The sequence below is a fragment of the Anguilla anguilla genome, chromosome 7 (assembly GCF_013347855.1).
Source record: "Anguilla anguilla isolate fAngAng1 chromosome 7, fAngAng1.pri, whole genome shotgun sequence".
Lineage (NCBI taxonomy): Eukaryota > Metazoa > Chordata > Actinopteri > Anguilliformes > Anguillidae > Anguilla > Anguilla anguilla.
Window position 1 is genome coordinate 16,264,365 of NC_049207.1, and position 23,394 is coordinate 16,287,758.

The following is a 23,394-nucleotide window of genomic DNA, read 5'->3' on the forward strand; positions in this document are numbered from 1 at the left end:
TTAATTAGAAATGCAAATGGGACAAACTCAAGATGACAGCTGTATGCTTGTCACATCAGCTCACGCTCCCCTGGACAGAGAGCAGCAATAGGCAAAGTGCTAGGAGTGAAAACTCATCAGAGACACTGCCTTCCAATGGCCAAACATGAACCTCCTTCATCTCTTCATATTGCAGGGTTTCACTGGTCCTTCTTTTGCAAAACATCAACTCTGTCTTTATCAGAAACTGACAAATAAAATTTTTTTTTTGGGCTTGTTGCTATCCCAGGTCCTGGGACTCAGAGCAAGACCAGTTTCGCAAGCTCTGAATGGGGGTGGGTGTCCAGTATCACGTCCATGTGCCTAGTATCACAAGCATCTTCTAAAACCTCTACAACTTAAAAACCGCCACCGTACCTCATCTGCAATACCTTACCGTCTGGCCTAAATGAGGCTGGCAGTATAGTATTGAGGTTAGAAAGCTACGCTCAAAGGATGCGGATTCTGCTTCCCAGGAATGAATACTGTCATTGTACCCCTGAGCAAGGTACTTCTCCTGAATTTCTTCAATAAATATCCCACTATATAAATGGACTGTATATAAAAATGGAATGTGTGTAAATTTCTCAGCTTAAGAGTGTCTCCTCAATGCAGAAATGTAAATATGAAATTAGAGGCAGATACTGCAATGCATCTATTCAGTACAAAACATCCCAAATGTATACAATAACACATACAGTAATAGGTACTCTCACATCCTAAAAAACTGTACAGTGCATTCTTTAAATATCATTACAAGGAAACCTTGCAAATATGTTCTATTGCACCTTACAGATTTTTTTAAAGCATTGGCACAAATACAGTAGTCACATTGCATATGGACATCAATAAATTAATGATTCAGCATGGCCATGATACAAAAGAATGCTTATCACATTTAAGTGGTAGTAAAAAAAATTTTTTTGACACAGCTAGAGTTTTAAATAGATTTATTTGCACATACATGTGAGACAATTGGTCTACTGCTAGTTCTGTTCACATAAAATATATTCTCAGCAATATATATTTAGATCTCTATTGGAAACATAACTTTGTTATTTGGATGTTTGCATTATAAATGTTAATTTAAATAGATTTATTATTTGTATAAACACACACAGCAAAATATTGCTATAGTACTCTCAACGGTTCCCAAAAATACATCATCAGCTCTATAAATATAAATCTCTACAGGAAACTGTGCCAAGGATTCTACTTGCTGCATGTGATTCAAGGCCACACAGGTCTGATATAGGATATATAAGAAATAATATTACAAAAACACAATCATCTCTATTAAAATACCATGACAACACACTAAATTTCTATTATATATCTTCCTAAATCAATATATATTTTAGAAATCACCCTTGTCTATTGGTTGTGAAAAGCATTCAGGGGAAAATAGGATTACACATACACATACACCATTGGTTTTTCTTTCAAATAATCCTTTGACAATAAAATTAGATTCTTCATATATAATAACATCAGACTGTTTGTGCTAAAATTGGCCAGCATGAATCACATCAGATGATGATCAGTCTCTCTCACTTTTATGATTTTAGCACACCTACCTGTGCACATGCATGCAAACACGTGCACGCGTGCACACACAAACATGCACAGACATGCATGCACACACACACACACACACACACACACGCGCATTCGAACAAGCACACATGCACAAACTTGCACGTGGCCACACACACCTACACACTGTGCACATCTGAATGCACAGACACTTACAAGTACAACCACATGCACTCTTGCATACACACAGGCAGACACACATGCATATGCATGCATGTTCATACAGGCTGTGACTCAGCGAGACTCCTGCTGCTTCCTGAACCTGAAACAAAAACTGGTCTTTTCTATAGATCCGAATAAATCCGAGAGTTAGAGTGATTACCTGCGATCTTATCTCAGTTATGCAATTATTTGTACACATGCTTATCTTTGAGCAAATGTGCTTATCTGTGAGTGAACATTCCTTGCTAGTAAATATTCTCATCCGGTGAGAGTGAGGGTGATTATCTACTAGAACGATTACCTGTAAATTAATGCAATTAGCTCTGAGTCAAGTTGAATATCTGTGGGTGAGAATGCTTGACTATAATGCCTGGAATCACATCACTATCTAATCGTATCCTCATTTTATTGCAAATTGTATATTTTACTTACATTATTGCGACTGAATAACTATAGAAAGAAAGCTTTCAATTCTATCTGCATGTGCTGGCAGAGGGGAGATGGGACTTCATTTCAAGGTAAAGTGCAATGAGTTCACAATATGAACATGCACACTCTACCCCAGGTTCCTTCATCCTGGAGGCATCTAGACCAAGCAGACCCAGTCGCAGGGAGTCCGGCCATACTGAAACACACAATATCAGGGGTCAAACAGGGGTCACTTCAAGGTGATGTCCGGGTTCCAACCCCCATATAACGGAGCCTAAGCATATTTCCCTGTAGAGGGAAACTTGGTCATTACATCGCAACTGCTAATCAAACCGCACATAGCACAGTTAATTAATAAAATATGAAGAAATAACAAATATCCACCAGCAAATCTACAAAGTCAGCCAAAAAATAAAAAAAATAAAAAATCTAAACATAACATTCTGGATCCACTATAACCATAGAGACAAATCCAATTATTTACATCTCATGTTGCAAATTTGTTTTAACAGATAGAACGAGGAAATAAATAACAGCCTGAGAAGAGAAACAAAAAGACCTGATTTCTAATTAACATGAAAGTGTAGTGGAGGCTGCGTTAGTAAACTCATCCTTCATCCCCCTCTCCGCCTCACAGCTCCTGACTGTTTACGCCGAATGCTGTCTTGGAGAGGGATGCACAGTTCTGTTTTGCTCCTAAATTAAATGTCAACAGATTTAACATGGCGAGGCACTTTACAACATTTCATCCATTTTATTGTTCATTAGCTTTTCGTGTCTCTGTTCAGCCGGCTTCATTTGCAGCGTCTTGGCTTTGAAGTTCACAAAAGCTGAGACAATAATTAGGTTTGTGTAATTACAGAGTGCTTAATGCGGGTTTCCAGGAGAAATGCCTGCCCCTCTCCTCGCTGCTGTGCCACAGTAACGATTAAACCGACATTAACCTTCTGCAGTCCAGCTGATGGGGAGCAGACAGGAGCTGTGTGCTACTGCCACGCTCTTCAGGATAATAACCTAACATTCACTGTGTTTATATGACCTGATTGTTTGTTGAAAATCACTCATAAATTTGTGCCTGTATAATTTAAGCAGGATAAAAAATATTGATACATAAAGAATATTGGATATCAGGAAGAATACTGAAAGATAGGTGGGTAGATGTGAGCAGCTGTAGGTTGGGTAGATGTGAGGGGCTGTAGGGTAAATAGATGTGAGCAGCTGTAGGGTGGGTAGATGTGAGCAGCTGTAGGGTGGGTAGATGTGAGGGGCTGTAGGGTAGCTGGATGTGATCAACTGTAGGGTGGGTAGATGTGAGGGGCTGTAGGGTATTGATGTGAGCAGCTGTAGGGTGGGTAGATGTGAGGGGCTGTAGGGTAGCTAGATGTAAGCAACTGTAGGGTGGGTAGATGTGAGGGGCTGTAGGGTAGATAGATGTGAGCAGCTGTAGAATGGGTAGATGTGAGGGGCTGTAAGGTAGATAGATGTGAGAAACTGTAGGGTGGGTAGATGTGAGCAGCTGCAGGCTGGGTAGATGTGAGGGGCTGTAGGGTAGATAGATGCGAGCAGCTGTAGGGTGGGTAGAAGTGAGCAGCTGTCAGGTGGGTAGATGTGAGCAGCTGTAGGGTGGGTAGATGTGAGGGGCTGTAGGGTAGATAGATGTGAGCCGCTGTAGGGTCGGTAGATGTGAGCAGCTGTAGAATGGGTAGAAGTGAGAAGCTGTAGGGAGGGTAGATGTGAGCAGCTGTAGGGTGGGTAGAAGTGAGAAGCTGTAGGGAGGGTAGATATGAGGGTCTGTACGGTGATTAGATATGAGTTTTTGTAGAATACAGATGAGCTCACCTGGATGTCTGAGAGTTCCTTCAGCAGTCTGGAGGCTAATGGAGGGCAGTCCCCCAGACAGGGAATATCCAGATTCTGAGAGACGGAGTGACAGTAATGATGACATAATACTCCTCCTACTAATAAATATCGATGCACTTTACACCAGTTCCTACACTGGATAATGTGCCTTTAAATCCAGTCTCAATAAACCACACAACTTTAAACTGTAGATCTAAATAACACACGTTATTTAGGCTTGACATTAAGAATGTCAGATATCATTTGAGGTGGATTAGTCATGCCATTAGCAGAAAATAAAACATTCAGATGTGAACGCACCTGCCCCTTGTACAGCACCTGGCTCACTGAGCACACCACACATGCCGTACCAGAACCAAACATTTCCTTCACCCTGTTCTCCTTCAGAGCACAGCACAGGTCTGCCATGGTCAAGTAGCGCTCAGACACCTTAAACATCCCCTGTGTCACAGCACAAACACTTGCATTACATTACAGTACATTTATTTAGCAGATGCTCCTAGCTAGAACAATGAAAAAATGAACAAGTACACCCACCTCAGTTATGTCTGCAGCATTGCGAGGGCTGTCTAACAATATACTCCCAGATAAGCATTTAAATATGGTCCCAACATAAAGACAAGTGTTGACTGAGTACTGGCCACCCGAGTCTCTTGCTCTTACCCATTTCCGGGTGAGTTCCAGGATACTTTGGCGTATGACTCCAGGAAGAATGATACCATCAAGGGGCGGGGTAGCCAGTTCCTCCTCTGAAATGCAGAAGGATTTGTTGCTTCCGGTAAACCCTCTGGTGTGCATTCATATAATACTATAAACACAACTATGTGACGGGTTCCACGATGGTTGACAGCACCTGCTGCACCTCCAGCCTTTGGACACTAGAGGTCTTCTTCCTACAGACTGTCAAATTTGTATTCAAAGAAATTGCTTCTCATCATCCTCCTCAAACTAAAGTCAGAGTAACTGACTGAACAAGGAGTTAGCCAGCTGCAGAAATACAACCTAGATGATATTGGCCATTTCTTCATTGTACAATTACAGTAGTAAAAATTCTGTGGGAAGTTGCTGTCACATATGCTGAATTTGCACTGAATTCCACTTACAATGTAGTCTTGTAGTCTCTGTGCTTATGTGAATTCTGTAGCTGGTACATACCATGAAAATACACAAATTCTTAATACTAAATACATATGAATAGTAAACTAACAATGACAATAGTACAAATTATAGTAACAACTAATGAATGAGGTGTTATTAACACCTCGGTTGGTTTTTTAATGCTCTCATTTGCTTTTATGATGAGACCATCAGCCCAGCTGACCTAAACCCTCCCATCACCCATCCTTGGGCAATGCTTGCCCCAATTGTGCCTTGCTCAGCACAGCCATTAATCATTACTGGCACAGTCCAGACCACGGGGTCCATCCACACACTGAAGCAGTGGCTTAACAGGCTGAGCCACCCAGCAGCCCCTACTACAAGCACTCTAAATGGTCCAGTAAAAGCTTTAATAATGCCCTTAATACATTTGCCAGTGAAGGATGTTTTAATATTACCTCTATTATAAATAGTCCAGAGCAGGAAAAGCTAACCGACCTCCATTTTCATTGATCCAGTAGAGGAACAGGTTCATGGTGCCAGCCTCTGTGATTTGATGGTCCTCTCCGTACAGCCAGAGAACCTGCTGGCACCCGTAATCAATAGCCTCATACTGAGCATAGATTGATGCTCCATAGTTCCTACAGAGAGATAAAACACGAGTATAAACAGTATTATCCTATTATCATTTTAGCATCACAAGCCACAGCTGGCTTCCTGCATGCAGTCCAAATCGCTCATGCAGGCATACCAAGCTGTGAACGATACTGCCCCTTCAGACAATTATTACACCATACACTCCAACCAGACTCCTCCACTGTGCCATTTCCTCGAGCACCGGCAACCAATCCTCACTGCCCTGGCTCTACTCGGTCCTCACCCCCCAATCCTGGCTGTTTTTCGCACCTGTCTAAAACCCCCTTTTCAGACTACACCTTGAGGTTTCTATTTTACAAACTAAAACTAAATCTAAACAGGTCTAGAGGCATACACCTTGATGGTGGTACATACGTGAATGAAAGTTTTCCATCTCTAGCTCTAATGGAGTTTGCTTAATATGCGAGATGCACTTTTGTACAATTTAGTAATTTGGCAGAGGCTTTTAGCCAAATGACTAAATTGTAAATTGTATTAGCCAATATAATTATTTCATGACTCATTACTCCATAACTACAGGGAGAAATAACGTGAGCACATACTATAGGTTATTATGGTGAAATCCTCTAGGAAAGGGGTTTCTAAACTTTTTCCCCATGCGTGTCCAAATGAATGTTCAGAAATGTACTTGACTCCGAAACCTCACCCACACACGTCTCATGCCAAACAACATGCTTTAGTCGTGACTATACTGACAATATACCACAGCCTTTTGTGTTTTGCTACTTTATACAATGAGCTCCCTAATTTTTGGACAAAGACATATTTTTTCTTGATTTGGCTCTGTACTCCACAATTTTAGATTTATAATCAAACAATTCTCATGTGGTTCAAGTGCAGTGTTATTTCAGGGCACAGTATTTGGAAATAAGAGGTGAGTATCTTCTCTGGTAACGCACTGCCAGGCCTGTACTGCAGTCATCTTCATCTCCTGCTTGTTTTGGGGGCTAGTTGCCTTAAGTTTTCTCATCAGCATATGAAACGCATGTTCAGTTGGATTCAGTTCGGGTAAAACATTCACATATTTTAAAGAGACAAAAAAATTACAGTTTCTTTTTTCTAAAACGTCCGGCAACCCCATCCTCAAATCAAGCGACCCCACATGGGGTCACGACCCGCAGTTTGAGAAGCCCTGCTCTAGGGGATGTATATGTGAGGATTCCACAGTAATCCTAGATCAATGGCTCTGAGAGAGAGAGAGGGCCAATCGGTGTTTCCAAATGGACATGGGAAACCCAAGACTGCTGCTCAGAGCCAGGAAATATATGTCTTATTATTTCCCCCATTTGACCCCCATCTGCTATTTCCATAATGTTCTGTCTTTCCCAGCCATGCTTCATAACCCAGCACATCAGTTTTTCAGTCATAATTCAAATAAATGCTCCATTTTTATAGCACCAATAGGATGGTTGGGTCTTATTACCGTACCTACCATTAAAACAGCAGCATAATGTAGGTTAACTTCCATAGTTAAAATCAATTTAGTTGATCCCAAAGGAGTGAGCTCATGCATCAGAGTTATGACAATGGTCTCCCCTCTCTTCCTCTCAATGTTATAGCCTGTATAGTCTCATCCAGCCTAACAATAACTTTGGCATAACATTCATTATAACAATATAATTTTGCTTAAAGTTACACCAGAGAATATATTTCTCCTTCAACATGCCAGTTAATTCATTATTCAAAAGAAACATGTGATTACCCTCCCATCTTGCAGTCTCCAGTTCCTCCTTTCCAGGCTCGAACATACTTGGGGTCAGCCCACAGGGACACAGGCTTGTAACCGGTGCTGAAGTAAGACCCGACTGGGCTCAGAATGACATAGAGCAGAGCCGAAGAAGGCTTCTTGACACCCAGGGAAGGCTGCAAGTGAGAGAGAGACAGGGAGACAGAGAGGCTCGGGTATACAGTGTCACAGAGAATAGCGTCTCCATAATGTAGAAAGCTCCTCCTCACCTCAGTGCCCAGGAAGGTAGGGCGGATGTAGAGGCTGGCAGAGTCTGACTGAGGCACCCACTCCTGATCCACCACCACTAACTTCCTGATGCACTCCAACAGCTCGACTGCATCAAAGCTCTGGGGTAAAAGAGGGGTGAGAGAGGGGTAGACATGGGGGAGAGATAAGCAGAGAGAACAGAATAATGGAGAGATGTGTGCATAGAAAATAATAGAATAGTTACGTGCTTTCAGCTAGCAATCTGAGTCACTCAATACTTCCGTCTGATCAAAGAATTATGTGCAGGAGTGCTGGTAACATGGTGCAATATGGTGGACGTGTAAGGCAACAAGTAACAGGGTCAGCGTGAGTCAAACAGTCTTACTGGAAGACAGGCTCTCTCCGCAGACTTCAGCATTCTTTTCATGTTCAGCATGGGTCGGAAGAGACGCAGCACACTGTCTGGCCCCCGGTACGCCTTCATCCCTTCAAACAGCTGCACAGCAACCAAAGCACAAACACAGGCAGACTTCTTATACCAGCAGTTTTCAAACCTGTTCCTGGAGATCTACCGTCCTCTAAGTTTTCATGTCAACCTTAACAACCAGGCACACCTGATTTTTTCTAATTAGCAGCTCAATGTGATCTCTAGCTGTTGAATGAGGTGTGCTTTGTTAGGGTTGGAGTGAAAACAAACAGGAAGGTAGATCTCAAGGAACAGGGTTGGGAACCACTATTTTATACCTTCCAAACACCTTTACAAAGAGCAAAGAATTTACAGCATAAAAGGTGTGTATAATGTGGAACAGCTGAATGAGAAGATGAGAATAATTTCTTCTGAGCACTTTTACCAAGCCAAACAACTGCTAGCAAATTGAAAGCAATATTCCAGTACTGCAGTGGTGAGACAGTTACTGTCATTCAATGGAGACTTAGTCAGATGATGAACTTCTGAGCTCCAATTTAAAATAATGTTATAAGCCATGGTGACATAAGATGAAGTGGTTGTATAATATATAAACTAGACCCAGAATCAATAAAACTACTGTTCTTTCAATTCCCTAAAAAATCTATTTATATTGCCAAATAAGAACGTAAAATTAAAACAAGAGTATTATGTCAGTCAATAAGGTTGATCGGTACAATACACTGGTGAAGGTTATTAACATAATGATAAGTAAAGTTAGTTGTGCAAAGTGAGCGGATAGAATAATGCCTCAAAACAAGACTGGTATTTCCCAAAAATGTATCATACAGCATTAGGAAACTGGTAGGTAATTAACTGACCTCACTTCACATATATGAGCTAAAATGCCCTCCTTTCTTTGAATCCAACCAACCATTTTCAACCATAGTGAAAATAAACAGATGGAATAAAATGCAGGAGTTGAACAGTACCAGCTAAAATGATTAGCAATGTTTAAAAGATAAACGTCTCACCCTCATGACATTTGAATTGCTACCGAAGGAACAGAGTTACTCTTTGTCAAATTTTAGCAAGAATCAGTTCCAATGCACAATGGTCAAGCTCTAACCACTGGTCTTTGAATACATTGAACTGGCCAGGAAAACAGCAAACAAAACAGCGTACAGTGATTCACAAGAAGCTTTGTCACTGTGTATCGGATGTCAGGTCAGAGTGCTGCAAAGGGCTTCATATAGGCCTCTACAAGTGCTCTCAGGCAGACTGAAAAGCAGACATTTTCAGCAAGAAAATTTGCACATACACCTGAAGTATACCTGCCTGTCTATTTATTCTTAAGTACAGGTATTCTGTGGTAAACTTGGAGGTATATTTATTCTCAGGTGCTGCATGTAAATTTTAGGCATTTAGCAGACACTCTCATGCAGAGACACTCTCATGCACTATCTACGTTCTTTGTACATACAACCCATGTTGACAGTTGGATATATTTTTTGAAGCAATTGAGGTTAAGTTCCTTGCTCAAGGGTACAATGGTAGTGCGCCACCAGGGAACCAAACCCGCAACCTCGAAGTTGCGAGCCCATTTCTCTAATCATTATGCTACAGTCCAAACTACAGTGAAATCTCACCTGTACAGCGTAGTGCAGGGCAGAGCCAGCTGGGTGGATAGACAGGTTGTGAAAGGGACAGATGTGAGGTTTCTGCCAGCCACCAGTACTGGTCCACTCAATGGTCAGCATGTGGTCAGTGAAGACTGTCCCAAACACCAAGTCACTGGGGTCAGGCTTGGGCTTAAGGGTTGGAGCCAGCTCAATCACTGCATCCGCTGCCTGAGAGGAGAAAGAACAGATGCTCACACGCTGCTATGCAATCACTCACATGATCATGTGCGCACACGCATTTGCATGTTCATACATGAACCCACCCTTGTGTGGTCATGCGCATACACAGGTTCATGCAAACACACTCACCCCAGTGAAAACTGAGCCTGAAAAATGATGAAAGAAAAAATAAATGGCTAAGTATCCATGATGAGTCAGCAAATAGACGAAAGATGCAGGCACCCCTGGAGAGCACAGGTTAAAACATTGTGATCTCAGGGTGTGTATCTGCGTGTGCGTGTGTGTGTGTGTGTGTGTGTGTGAGTGTTTGGGTGAGTGGGTGAGTGGGTGGGAGTGTGTCTATTTACAGCATTGTTTGTGTGAGACTGTCAAACTGTCATGGCAGCCATAAAAGTCACATGCAGGAGGTGTTCACAGCTCAGGTGGGGGGCTTCATGACTGTCACAGTCACAGCAGTAGCTGCCAATGACTATCACACTTAAAGGTAGAGGGTGCTAACAGCGCTCACAGCTCCGGTAGGGGGCATCTAACCCATTTGAGTCACAGGTAGGGGGCGCGCTCAGCTCTCAAAGCCACACACAATGAAAGCAAACTGTCTAAGCCCTAAGACACAACCATGTGCCAGAAGTCACAGTCTGTCAGCTGGCTTGCCTCAAGAGCCTGGGATTAGAGACAGTCATATATTCTCCTGAATGTGAAACTGCATAATCCCAGATTATTTCAGGCAGGTGAAGTGCACAGGGTTGAGGGTGCAAAACCTTTTTTGTTTGTGTTTCTGTGAACGTTTCAACGTGTCACACCCCATCATTAGCATTGTACTTTAGTTCTTCAGCATGATCTGTTGCAGCACCTCTCACAAATGTATTGAGTGTCTGCTAAAATACAGTTCTAGGTTTTAGCAGTGTTCATGTACCAGACTGAGGTTTGATAATGTAAAGGGTCAACAAGATCAAATGTCAGTGTTATTTGTCTCTTCACCATGAAGGCCCAGTGTTGTACCTGCGTGCAGATTAGCAGCATTTGCACCAGAAATACCCCACAAGTAAATTCTGTAATCCTCAAGGGCAAAGGGGAGCTGCACTCCAGTGGAGATGTAAGTCTAGACAAGTGAGGAATGCCCAGCAGCCTGTCTGTCTGTAATGCCAGTGTCTCCCATTGCATCATGCCTAAAAAAAAAAATCTGTTCTTGACTTACAGTATCTGTTGTGATATTTAACCTAAAAGTTCCCCTGTATTCACAAGGAAAAACATTTATCTTTATCCTTCATATTTCCATTTCTGTAACTACAGAGCACTTCGTGACATTAAACACTATTTTATACAGTACAAAATGCTTTGTAGATTCTGTATGTAGCCACCCTAAAAATATGAGTTGATTCCAGTGAAGAAACACACTAACTCTTACCTGGTTAACAGTGGATCAGTTACAGATAAGAGATATAGTGGCAGAAGTTACTTAAATTTCAAGCTTAAAACCTAACCTGCTAACCTGTAGATGGAATGTGAAAATCAAGTCAAGGCAAACTACTCGTTCTATGCTTATGCTGAAAAGGACATTATGCTTACAATGAAAGGTGGTGGTGGACCTTTAATGTTATTGGTGTTGTTTTAAATCTACTGGTTCTGGGGTTCCTGTTAAAGTCAAGGTAATCATGAACTGCAGCAAGTACATTTTGCCAAAAACCTGGTATCCCACTGCCTGGAAGCTCACACTTCACTACAAATGGATCTTTCAGCAAGACTGTGGTCCTAAGCATACCTCAAAATCAAAATGAAAAAAAGAAAGAAATTGTTAATGGACGACCATTTGTACGACCATATTTATTGCTTTGTAAATGCCTTTTTGGTATTAGGTAAAAAGGTGGAATCATGAATATGAAGTCCATTAATGAGGCGTTGGGTCATTACGTGCCGCCAGACAACTAATATCTGCCATGGCATAGAATCTACCAGCATCTGGACTGGAATTCCGTTGGAGGGATGCAGTATAATTCTTCCAAGAGGAAGCAAATGAACTCAGGCCTCGTTGTTGATGCTGTTTCGGAATCTCTCATAAATGTTCGAGTGGGTTGAGATCCAGTGAGTGAGGCCATGGCACATGGATAACATATTGTCATGCACATTGGGTAACCACTCATACCATCACCTGACAACACTGTCCCTTGGGAAACATAATCAAGTTGAGCCATTTTCATCACTGAAGCTCTTGCAAAAGATGCCCCAACAATTACTCCTCTTTTGAAGTCAATATGCCCTCTGGTCAAGCTAGCCATGATTATAGGCAACCAGGCTTGTTCAACATTTCAAACACAATACTGGGATGCTAATTTATTAATATTAGATAGATAGATAGATAGATAGATAGATAGATAGATAGATAGATAGATAGATAGATAGATAGATAGATAGATAGATAGATAGATAGATAGATAGATAGATAGATAGATAGATAGATAGATAGATAGATAGATAGATAGATAGATAGATAGATAGATAGATAGATAGATAGATAGATAGGCATACAAGAATGTTTTAGAAATCAGACTGTGTGTGCATGTGTGTGTGCATGTGTGTGTGTTTGCAATGCAGCACTTTCTTCTAATTCCTACCTGAGAAGAGAACATGGACACAGCTAGCATCTGATCCTGACTGGCAGGGCTTACAGAGATCTGGGAAAGTGGATTCTCCTCATGGGCCCTGATCCAGCTCTCTGGCTGAACACAGAGCGTGACACACAGGACTCTGAAGAGTTAACTATGGATTACGGCGGCCATCTTTTCCCCACAGCCAAAGGGAAGGTAATGTGGAGGAGTGTTTCTCAGCTACGGAGTTCAGCACATTGATTTTCATCTAATGAGAGAACTGAGGGGGACTTAAAGAAGAGCAACACTGGAACTTTTCACAACAAAACTGCCCTCTGATCTGTTTGGATGCTTTGACTGGCAGGAGACCCTCTGTTTTGTGGGCAGCAGGACGCACCTGCGAACCTTTAAAATGCTGCTCCTGGACATCAGCCTCAAGGCAAGTAATTAAACACAACACCGCAAACAAACAAAAATTAATGGACACACGTACACACACACAAACACACACATTAAGACTAAATCACGGTTAGATTTTACTTTGAAGTCCAATACTCTTCGAATTTGTTCCACACAATTTCCTGTATTATTTTTATAGCCTGATTTCAGAGACAATGTTTTAGATTTGAAATCTCCTTTCTCATTCCCCTCCTGCCCGAAGGCTATCCAGTCAGTAAGCTCTCGCGGTGTTCAAATGACAGTCTTACATATTCTGCACTTACTTCAAGCAATCGTGACATGCACCCTGTGGTCCATGGGATGTTAAGACTACCTACCTCATCTAAATTATATTATTGTACAGAGAAGATATATGGCAGAGTGCGACTTTGAAGCCTTGGAGGGAACACGGTGCAACAATAGCTGAACTGGACTGTAATCTATTGTGCTTTTTTTCCTCAGTGCTTGGGATGTTACAGACTTTCACGTGCTGTTACCTTAAAGCTGGAGATGCACTCTGTAATGCCATTGGTGGAGCAGTCATTAGCAGAGACCTGAAAACACATTCAGACTATTTTAGCATGTGTGCACACCAACTCTCTCTCTCTCTCTCTCTCTCTCTCTCTCTCTCTCTCTCTCTCTCTCTCTCACACACACACACACACGCACACGCACACACAGTACATACATATAAATGAACACGTACAGTACGCACGTACGTAGGAGCGAACCCATAATAAATTGTCACCACGTCAATGTTCAATATTTATGCTGAGGGAAAGTGACAGCCGGATAACTTTTTCCGATACGAAATTACATAGAATATTTTTAATTTCTACCGCAGAGATAAAATAGCCTAATACGATTATGCGCTTGAATTTTTTCATATCACAACTGTCGACTATTCGTCGACAATATACATGAATGAGGACTACGTATTTTATAATTACGTCAAGGCCTATTCGAGAAGTATTGCGCTCTGGTCTGCCGTAGCATCCTTCAGCCTGAAGCAAGGCTAAATCTGTGCAGCTGCGTCGTTTTTTAATGTATTGCAATCAAAATATACTGGATTTCTATCGATTTGCAGTGAAATCCTGAAATATCGAGGTAGCAGTTAACATTATTCACGACATTGTACATAAAGAATTATATAGCCTACGTATTCTATGACGTGTCGTCAAGCAAATGTCCAACGTAAATAAAGAGGTTATATCTTTGGTCTACGTTCTAACAACGGGTCATACATGTCTTTCTTATATATATATATATATATATATATATATATATATATATATATATATATATATATGTTCGCAGACGCTATATTCGGACGCCAACAATCACAGAAAACAGATTAAAGCTCTCTTCTAATCCCCTGCCGTAGACTACACGTGACGAGAGCATTAGAAACCGTTTACCAGGTTAAGAATTTAACTTGTACAACCAAGAAAAACGTTTAATGTACAGAGCGGGCGTAGCCACCGATTTTCTGTGACAGGAGTGAATTTACCTTGAGAGATGGAGCGCTCGCCTCAGATGCGGGCACGACTGAAACACTCGCCATGATGATAAATATGGGGCATAAGCCGCGCACTGTGTCAGAGTGAGCTACAGTAAACCGCTTACAGATTAAACATTATCAACTGTATTGTACAACGCAACTTTAACTTTCGAGCCAAAAGACCTCGATTCAGGAGGTGGATTATGAACATTTGTTTCATCGTGTCATGAAAATAATTTACAGCACTGCCCCCAAAGTCTATGTTGCGTTAGCAGCAGAAAAGCGATGAAGATTATTATTGTTCATATTAAATGTTTTACACAGTGTGGGAAAATACAGGGCCATCCATTGAACATTTTATCTAAATTAACTTAGCCTGGCTGTAGCCTGTATAATTCAGTATTTTCATTTTTTGTTATTCAATTATTTATCTACCTGTTGGCTTCTTTCTTGCGCTGAAAGAACACTAATAACTTTTCAGTTTGGAGAGTTAGTTCCATATTGAATTTAGCAAAGTGAACCCCAAACCCTTTCTCTCCTTTGAACAGATGGTATCCTATAAGTTCATTAGTGCCCCATGCAATCAGGCATAATTCATTCTACTGAGAGAAGTACTGATAATTATGTGTAGGATTTAATTAGATCAACAAAGGTGCTGAATATGGTGTTTCTTCTGCTAAGAGTGGCTCACAATACTCATCTTTAAGCCCACACCCACCCACCTACCCACACACCAACACGTGTGCATACACACACACATGCACAGACAGACATACACACAACAGCGCACGTGTGCTTGTGCGCACACACATGCACAGAAAGAGAAAGAGTGCTGTTCTACTGTGCAATATGTAGTCACGCACAGGCCAAAACAGGCTGATAGCTACATAGAAAGTTATACAGATGCAGTGCATGTCTTAATAAACACACTGGCACACAGAACTGTTTTATGTAAACATGTATTTACTAGAATGTCACAGTGCACCCTTACCAGGAAAGGGGAAATGCAGCACAACAGGACAGTACAAACATCAAGACCAAACAAGACAATTACATGCAGGACATCAAAGGGACATAATTTCGTAAAACAAACTTAGCTGAGTAAGCAAACAATTACTTAAAACATGCAATGATTGATAGTGACTAAGAGTTAAATGTGAATTTTGGCAGTGATAGGAGATACTTGTTTAAGTTTTGTCATTTTGTAGTTAATCATTCCAAGATGGTGGATTGTAGCAGGCCAAGCTTTTTTTCAGTCTAAGTTCTAGCCAGGAGTCCATTCAGACAGATAATTATGAAACCAACAAGTTTCTTTATCTCCTATTCAAGCCTTCAGCAAACTATTTATCAGTAACTGATAAATAATGTCCAAAGCTGCCCTCATATGATCTTTTGCTTTCAATATTACACATGTAATATAGATGTATTTATGCACAAAACATTTAGTTGTTTCCCAGAATTTTAGATTTTTAGAAGTTATCTAATGTGGTTGTCAAAGTATAGTTTGTTTGGTTGCACAATTAATGAACTACATTTATCCTTAAAGTCTTGAATGTACACCAGTCATCTTTATGAAAGGTTTCCCTTGCGGAGGCCTACTGTTTATATCCTGCATGAATGAGGTTGAGAAAGTAATTGAGATATGTATTTGAAATAATTGAGAAAGTCTTGTTCTAATTATTGTCGATTTTGACCTCTGTTCTGACCTGACTAAGGTTACATTAAAAATGCCTACATTTTTATAGCAACGAAACTCCTAGTGCCATAGAAGTCACACAACCCACAAAATGTTCATATTTATGTAAAATTCCTGTTTAAACAATGAGCCCTTGCACAATTATCGCATGTAAATTACTTTTATAAACCACACGAGGGCGACAAGAGCACAGTTTCCACTGACCGTCTCGCCATTTTCATTTAAATACCGTACGTCATCGCGGCGCTCTCTTTCCAATTCCGAAAGTAGTGTGACTGTTTGAAAAAATAAAATCCAATCTGAGACGTTGCAGCGTAAACAAACATCAGGTAAATACTTTCAAGTGTAAAAAACATAAAAACTTACGTTTACGTAATATAAGCCCACACAATTTTAGCTTTAAAACTTTTTAAAAATTGTTTGTTGTTTCTAGGAGAAATGTTTTCTATTTTTAGTATTTGCGGCGTACATGTTTATATTGTTGCCTGTATTTTCAGAAAGACTTCACAATAACTCGTGAATATGTTATTGTGAACCGCTTCAAAAACTGGGAATGCAACTAAAATGGAATTACATGGGGGGGGGGTTTTTGGCATAAAATCGCTTTATATTGTATCTTTTCTACATTTTAAAACAATTTTCTGAAGTTTGCACGGCTTTATTTTGGCGTTATGTAGGTGGCGTTTATGCAGTTTATGAATAAAATCAAAAGTTAAATTTCTAGTTATAAGCAGATGGTGTAGCAGGTGAAATGGCGACCGGCTGTGGCTGAGGCAGCAGTTGTGTGTGTGGGTTGGTATACGGATGGATTTGAACATCTCTATGTGGATTGTTGTATTTGTTTTGTTTTTTGTTAGACAAATAGAACGGGTTCCATCACCAAACGCCACTGTACAACAGCTAACTCATTTCAACTCATTTTAAACTAAGTTATACTAGAACGCCACCAGAGCACAAACCAGGCTAAATTCAGTATTTTCCATGAAGAGGCAACAGGCCGAGTGTATTATCAACTGTGATTCGTGTTTTTTGCCGTCTTGAGAGGCTTAGACCAGGGGGTGTTCTCCCGAGCAATTGGTTAGGTGGTTAGGTCAGTCTGTGGTTCTCTGCTGTTGCTCATTTAATGTAGTTTTGTGTTCATTAGGGTAGTTTTATTCTTTGTGTAACTTAGTTTAATGAGGTAGTTCACAGGTGAGTGCACTTCTTGCACTTGTTTCTTCTGGGACTATACTTTCTTCCTGTAGGCAAATGTTGCACTTCGATCCCATGATCTTTGCACTTGTTTGCATGGTAAGGCGCAATGGATAAGCATGTAAAGCAAAGGGTGTGTGCACATGACACTTGCATGCCTGTGTAAGACAGTGCCGACTTATGAGCTCGCTTCTCTCTCCAGATCGAGGACTGTTCTCCACCCCTGCCCCAAGATGGACGTGGGAGTGATGCAGAGACGGCACAACCCGGTGGACAGCATCTGTCGCAAGCTGCAGACCATTCAGCGCCGGGCCCAAGAAGCTGACTCTCCATTCCAGATCCCTCGCTTCCAGTCCAGCAGCTACGACAGCCCCCAGTCGGGCCTGCGCGGGAACCTGGAGGCCATCCTGAAGAGACGGGCTGTACGCAGAGACAGCGAGTCTGAGGGGAGCCCGGGCATGGTGACTCCGACCGGCTCCCCTGGGTCCCGCTGCCTTCCCCACACTCCCCTGCCCACCAATACGACGTACACCATCGCCGGCACCCTTGGGGAGAAGCGAGAGGCGGGGCAGAGACTCGAGAAGGCATGGTCACGCAGTTGCTCCACTCCCGCTGCCCTGCCCAGGCACAGATACTTCAATTTTTCCCACTGCACCACCTATTCCAAGGCAGAGGGTGGTGCTGCCAATGTGGACCAGCACCGGAGCCCCGCCCAGGGCATGCACACATACTACAACCTCAACTTCTGTACCTCGGATGCATCTGCCATTCTAGACTCGGGTTCTGACCCAGGCTTCCCTGCCTTAGTGGTCAAGAGACTGTCCATGGGAGATGGTACGGACATCACATGACTCGTCTCCCTCTCAAGGATGGGCGATGCTGCAACTGCTAATCCATGATCACTTGCAAAAATGTGCATTTACTCTCCTGATGTGCTACATACAGTGTGCTGTTTTGCTGGAGTCCCTCTAGGTCTGTTGACTCTCTGTCCCTGTGTGCAGGTGCCCTTGACCGCTTGGAGCACAAGAAAGAGACCATGGCTGAGGTCAGTCTCATCTGTGAAGAGGATCTCCTGGACACTATCTTCCACGCATGCGATACCCAGCGCAGAGGTACAGCATCTTGCACGTGCCTAGGGTCACCGTACATGACCCCTACCCATCTGAGTCACACTCCATCCTGCTCTTTCTGTCTGTCTGTCCTACTTTATCTTCCCCATTGTCTTTCTGCTTTACTCTCTCCCACCCTCTGTCTTTGTCCCTCTCTTGTTCAGGTCTGTCTACACACATCTTTCTTTCCATCCAGCTTTCTGTTTGTCCTGCTCTGTTAAGTCAGGTAAACCATGTGACTGAGACTGTAAGGGATGAAAGTGAAATATATATAGTAAATAAATGACACTTAAATGTTGTATAAAACATTGTATTTCAATGTTGTTTTCCATTGTACTTCATAGGCGGTAGAAGCAGTGGTCACTTGCTATGGGTAAATTCTAGATTGACTGAATCGTCTGTTTGTGTCATTGTGATCTTATGGCAGATATTCCTCTCCTATCATACTACTTTTCTTGTGAGATTTCTCTACCCAGCGGCACTTCATGTGCACATAACGGTTTCTTTTAGCAATCCACAAATTTTTTGGAGCATAATAATGCATAATAATAATCCTTTAGTGAGGATCTGATAATGATACAATGGCCCTATGAAGAGTGCGACACTGTGCCCGTGTTGCTCGTTTAGAGAGAGTTGCTTTCTAGGAGTGTGTTCAGACATGGGACTGCTATGTACAGTCACTCTGTGTGGTGTAGGTGGATTCTAAATTCACTCCTCAGCCTGGCCAAGACCCAAGCAGTTGTCTCTGTGGAGGGAGTATTGTAATGGCCACCAGAGGTGTCCCTCTGGGTATCTACAGTAATCGTGGCCTCTGCCCTCCAGGCAGAGTTTGCGTGTCTCACATTGTGGACTACTTGCGTCACACGACCAGCCGGGGATCCGAGGACAGCGGCCTGGAGGAGCTGTGCAACATGCTGGACCCCGACCGCAAGGACGTCTCTATCGACCTGGTCACCTATCACGCCATTATGAAGGAGTGGATCCAGGACTGTCGCAACCAGGGGTATGTGCAGATGGGGAAGTGGCAAGGACACAGTTGTGACCAGTAAATGATGCAATTGCTGCTGCTGTTTCCCTGCTCTCTTTGCAAGTCACCAACTGCACAGAGCTGTTCTGCCTCCCTTCTACATGCATGGTGTCCTCAGGATACTAGCGAGGGATATCTTGCGTACCTCTCTTCCTGTCAGTGCTAGCTCTCCTGCACTGTGTAAATTATTCACGGGCTTGCAGCCAGGTGCATTGGAGGAGTACACAGTCACCTGATTCAGATGAAAATGTTTTTGTGCATGATGTGAGTAACATGGCATTTACTTGAGAGCCACAGTTGGTGATTTCAAATTTGGTGCAGTGGGAATGAGGCTTGAATGCAACATGTCTTGTTGTTGAACCAGGAGTATGACTGCTCAGACCATCCTGCGAAGTTTTCCTGTCTGTCTCTTGACCTTTTCTGAAGCACACATTTCCCCCACCTGTTAGGGATGACACACCTGAGGACTTGCTGCAGGAGTCTTTGAGACTTAGAGACAGCCTCTCTGGTAAGACTGAGCTACTGAGGTCATTGTATGTGTGCTCTTTGATGTTCTTGGTTTCTGGGAGATGAAAGCGTAATTTCTTCCCAGGGAGGCGAACTGCAGTGCTGAATATGACGTCCGGCAGCCTTGAGGCGTTTGGAGGGGAAGCCTCACGAGGCGATCTGTGAGTTTGATCTCATCTCCCACGTCGGCTATCAGTCTCCTCTCTTCCATCCTTGCTGCCCATCCCTCCCACCCCAGCCGTAGGGTCCCTCCAACCCCAGCCATAGCTTCCATCCCCCACTCACCATCATCAGCACTGATTCTGCAGACCCAGGAGATGCCTGCCTCTGTATTGGCGGAGGTGTAGGACGGAGTGTGGCACAGTGGGTAAGGAACTGCGCTTGTAACCGAAAGGTCGCAGGTTCGATTCCCGGGTAAGGACACTGCCGTTGTACCCTTGAGCAAGGTACTTAACCTGCATTGCTTCAGTATATATCCAGCTGTATAAATGGATACAATGTAAAGTGCTATGTAAAAAGTTGTGTAAGTCGCTCTGGATAAGAGCGTCTGCTAAATGCCTGTAATGTAATGTAATGTAATGTAATGTAATGTATTCTTTACATTGAAAGTTCTGGCTCACTACCTTTGATATAAAAACATTCCAAATATGATGCATCTGATAAATATTAATGAATGGGGCATGATGAAAGACAATACAGTGCCAGTGGATGCTCTGTCCCTAGGCATGCTTGTTCATGAATATTCACAAATTGGGATATAGCACTGGAAACTCCTGTTGTTGGAATGTAGAGAGGACAGAAGGAAACCATGAGCAGACCATCTGGTTAGTCTATAGATTCTGTGCCATTTTTCTCCTCCCACCCATGTCATCAGTCCATCTTCAGTCCGACTCATTAATTCTTTATGAATATTTTGACGCAAGGCCGATTTCTCATACATCTGCTTTGAAGGAGAACACTGATATTTTGGAAGGAAGAACTGACCTTAAAGTGAAATAAATGCATGTTTTGTCACCCACTGTATAAAAGATCTCCCTCTTTGGATGTATGGAGTGCAGTTTGCTGCATGGAGTGTGTACAGAAAGTGAATAGGACTGTGTGTGTGTGTGTGTGTGTGTCTTTGTGTTTCTGTCTGTCTGTCAATGCATGAGTGGAGACCAAACTTCCATACCAGTCATCAGTATCATTCAGGGCCCTTTTTTGTCTAGTTTTCTCAGATAAAGAGAAATAAAGAAAAGTGTGCGTACATGCATGTCTGTGTGTAGGATGGAGATAGAGAGACTGACCTGTAGTGTCTGTATATAGTAAGATTGAGTTGGTGTACTGTGTATAGAGAAACTGATCTGCTGTACTGCGTCTCTGCAGCGAAACGTCTGACCTGGTGTACTGCGTGGCCGACCTGCAGTTTAATAACCAGAAGTTGCAGGATGAGGTCAGGAAGCTGAAGCAGGCAATGGAGACCATGGAGGAAGTCAACCAGAAGCTGACCGAGGAGAATGAATCACTCAAGACTCAGGCCAAAATGTATTGCAACATGCTTTGCCAAATAAGTGACCAACCATTGTTTCACGTGATCCTAGCTAATATCACCTAAATCTGACCCTCTTCACCCAAGTGGGACACTTGAATCCTACCTCTCAACTCTCCCTGCCTCTCCTTTAGCTCTTCCACATGACCTAATCCTGGCCCCTTACCCCTTCTCTACTACCCTCCCCATGAAACCTTACCATTACCCAGTGCCCTCTGCCATTTTACCAGACCATTTTGTGATTAAAATGGATGCCAGATGCATGTAAAATGTTTCACATCTACTGCATAGTGACAACCTGGCTTTTGTGTCCTGTGACCTGTAGAGGTCAGCATTTGGTACAGAAAGAGAAGCAGCTGAAAGAAGAAGTGGAGGAGATGAAGGTGACACTGAGTGCTGTGGAGGAGAGGCGCACACAGGCCACAACACAGGTCAAGCACATGGTGAGTGTGGCATGTTGGCTGCTGTGTGCGTGTGCATGCAAGCAACTGATTGTGCTTTTAGGCCTTTGTTGCACTTGCCTGCCATCCAGTGATTATTGTCCAAACTACACACCCCTGGAAGTAGTACTAATTATTTGTGTATTGCTGATGTCTTGAGTGATGTGCCTGGCACACTTTGTATCACTTTGCGGGGTCATGATACACTATATGGCCAAAAATATGTGGACACCTGACATCTAACATCTCATCCAAAATTATGGGCATTAATGTGGAGTTGGTCCACCCTTTGCTGCTTTAACAACCTCCACTCTTCTGGGAAGGCTTTATAATAGATCTTGAAGCATTGCTGCAGGGATTTGCTTCCATTCAGCCAGAAGAGTATAAGTGAGGTTGTGCACTGATTGGCTGTTTAGGCCTGGCTCACATTTAGCTTTCTAAAGGCATTGGATGGGGTTGAGGTCAGAGCTCTGTGCAGGCCAGTCAAGTTGTTCCACACCTTTATCGACAAAACTATTTCTATATGGACCTCGCCGTGTGCCCTGGGACAATGTCATGCTGAAACAGCAAAGGGCCTTCCCCAAACTGTTGGGGAAGCACAGAATAGTCTAAAATGTGATTGTATGCTGTATAATTAAGATTTGCCTTCACTGGAACTAAGGGGTCCAGCCAAAACCATGAAAAACAGCCTCAGACCAAGGGGTGTCTAGATACTTTTGGTCATGTAGTGTATATATAGGTCTTGCAGCACTAGTCTCCTCTGACTGGCTTATATAGCTTTGCCATCAGTGATTCTGGAGTAAAAAATGCCAATCAGATTACAGCGTGTCAAGCCATGAAAAGGCATATTTGTTTGACAGATATTGAGCCGTACTGTCAGCCTGAACTGATTGTCACTGAGGATGAGCTTTGCTGATAAACCGTTAGCCGGTTACTTCTAACAAATCAACATTTTATGCAGTTGGGGCTCCAACACAATACAGCTATTCAAGAAAAGCAGTGACCGAGAACACACCACTCGTGACAACTTGATGGAACCAGGAAATAATCTAGAATCAGATTTCAGGAAAAGAGTTTCATACAGTGTAACTTCCTTTTCCAGAAAGCTTGGCTGACATACAGCCATCCTGCCCCTTGTAGTACAAACCTAATTGTGTCCCACCATTGTGGACTCCCTGTCATATTTTTGCTAATGACTTGGCCGAGGCTTGACCCTACAATGTTTAGACTATAGTGTCCGGCCTGCACTAATTACAAGTGCATTTACTGACAGATCCACACTGGAGCCCAGTCTAAAATAATGTTGTACTTATTTCATTATTTCAAGTTACTGTAGTTGCTTCAGTAAATC

The 23,394-nt window shown here is 42.5% G+C and overlaps 2 protein-coding genes across 9 annotated transcripts in view; one reads left to right on the forward strand and one right to left on the reverse strand.

Annotated features, from left to right (window-relative positions):
- Nucleotides 1-951: 951 nt before the first annotated feature.
- Nucleotides 952-14,743, reverse strand: bcat1 (branched chain amino-acid transaminase 1, cytosolic). The gene is made up of 11 exons (XM_035424801.1): nt 14,555-14,743; nt 13,542-13,598; nt 9,812-10,012; nt 8,142-8,252; nt 7,777-7,896; nt 7,523-7,683; nt 5,662-5,804; nt 4,729-4,814; nt 4,366-4,506; nt 4,045-4,119; nt 952-2,401 (listed from the first exon to the last, which is right to left on the reverse strand). The coding sequence occupies exons 1-11, from the start codon at nt 14,606-14,608 to the stop codon at nt 2,363-2,365; spliced, it is 1,188 nt and encodes a 395-aa protein (XP_035280692.1). The 5' UTR covers nt 14,609-14,743; the 3' UTR covers nt 952-2,362.
- Nucleotides 12,796-23,394, forward strand: part of lrmp (lymphoid-restricted membrane protein) — a 30,961-nt gene continuing 20,362 nt past the window's right edge. For 7 of the 8 annotated variants that reach the window (XM_035424791.1, XM_035424796.1, XM_035424795.1 and 4 more), the window contains exons 1-8: nt 16,447-16,570; nt 17,635-18,266; nt 18,434-18,544; nt 19,364-19,544; nt 20,018-20,076; nt 20,161-20,236; nt 21,441-21,599; nt 21,929-22,046. In XM_035424791.1, coding sequence (XP_035280682.1) covers nt 17,666-18,266; nt 18,434-18,544; nt 19,364-19,544; nt 20,018-20,076; nt 20,161-20,236; nt 21,441-21,599; nt 21,929-22,046 — 1,305 coding nt within the window. In that variant the 5' untranslated portion in view covers nt 16,447-16,570; nt 17,635-17,665. Of the gene's footprint in view, nt 13,046-16,446; nt 16,571-17,634; nt 18,267-18,433; nt 18,545-19,363; nt 19,545-20,017; nt 20,077-20,160; nt 20,237-21,440; nt 21,600-21,928; nt 22,047-23,394 lie in introns of those variants that run through there. The other variant, XM_035424793.1, reaches the window with a different exon arrangement.

Excerpts from the sequence above, each read along its gene's own strand:
- bcat1 (XM_035424801.1), bottom strand. The coding sequence starts at position 14,608 with ATGGCGAGTGTTTCAGTCGTGCCCGCATCTGAGGCGAGCGCTCCATCT. Across the intron at positions 4,815-5,661 it reads CTGGATCAATGAAAATGGAG|AGGAGGAACTGGCTACCCCG; the intron begins GTCGGTTAGCTT and ends TCTGCATTTCAG. Across the intron at positions 4,507-4,728 it reads TGGAACTCACCCGGAAATGG|GGGATGTTTAAGGTGTCTGA; the intron begins GTAAGAGCAAGA and ends GCTGTGACACAG.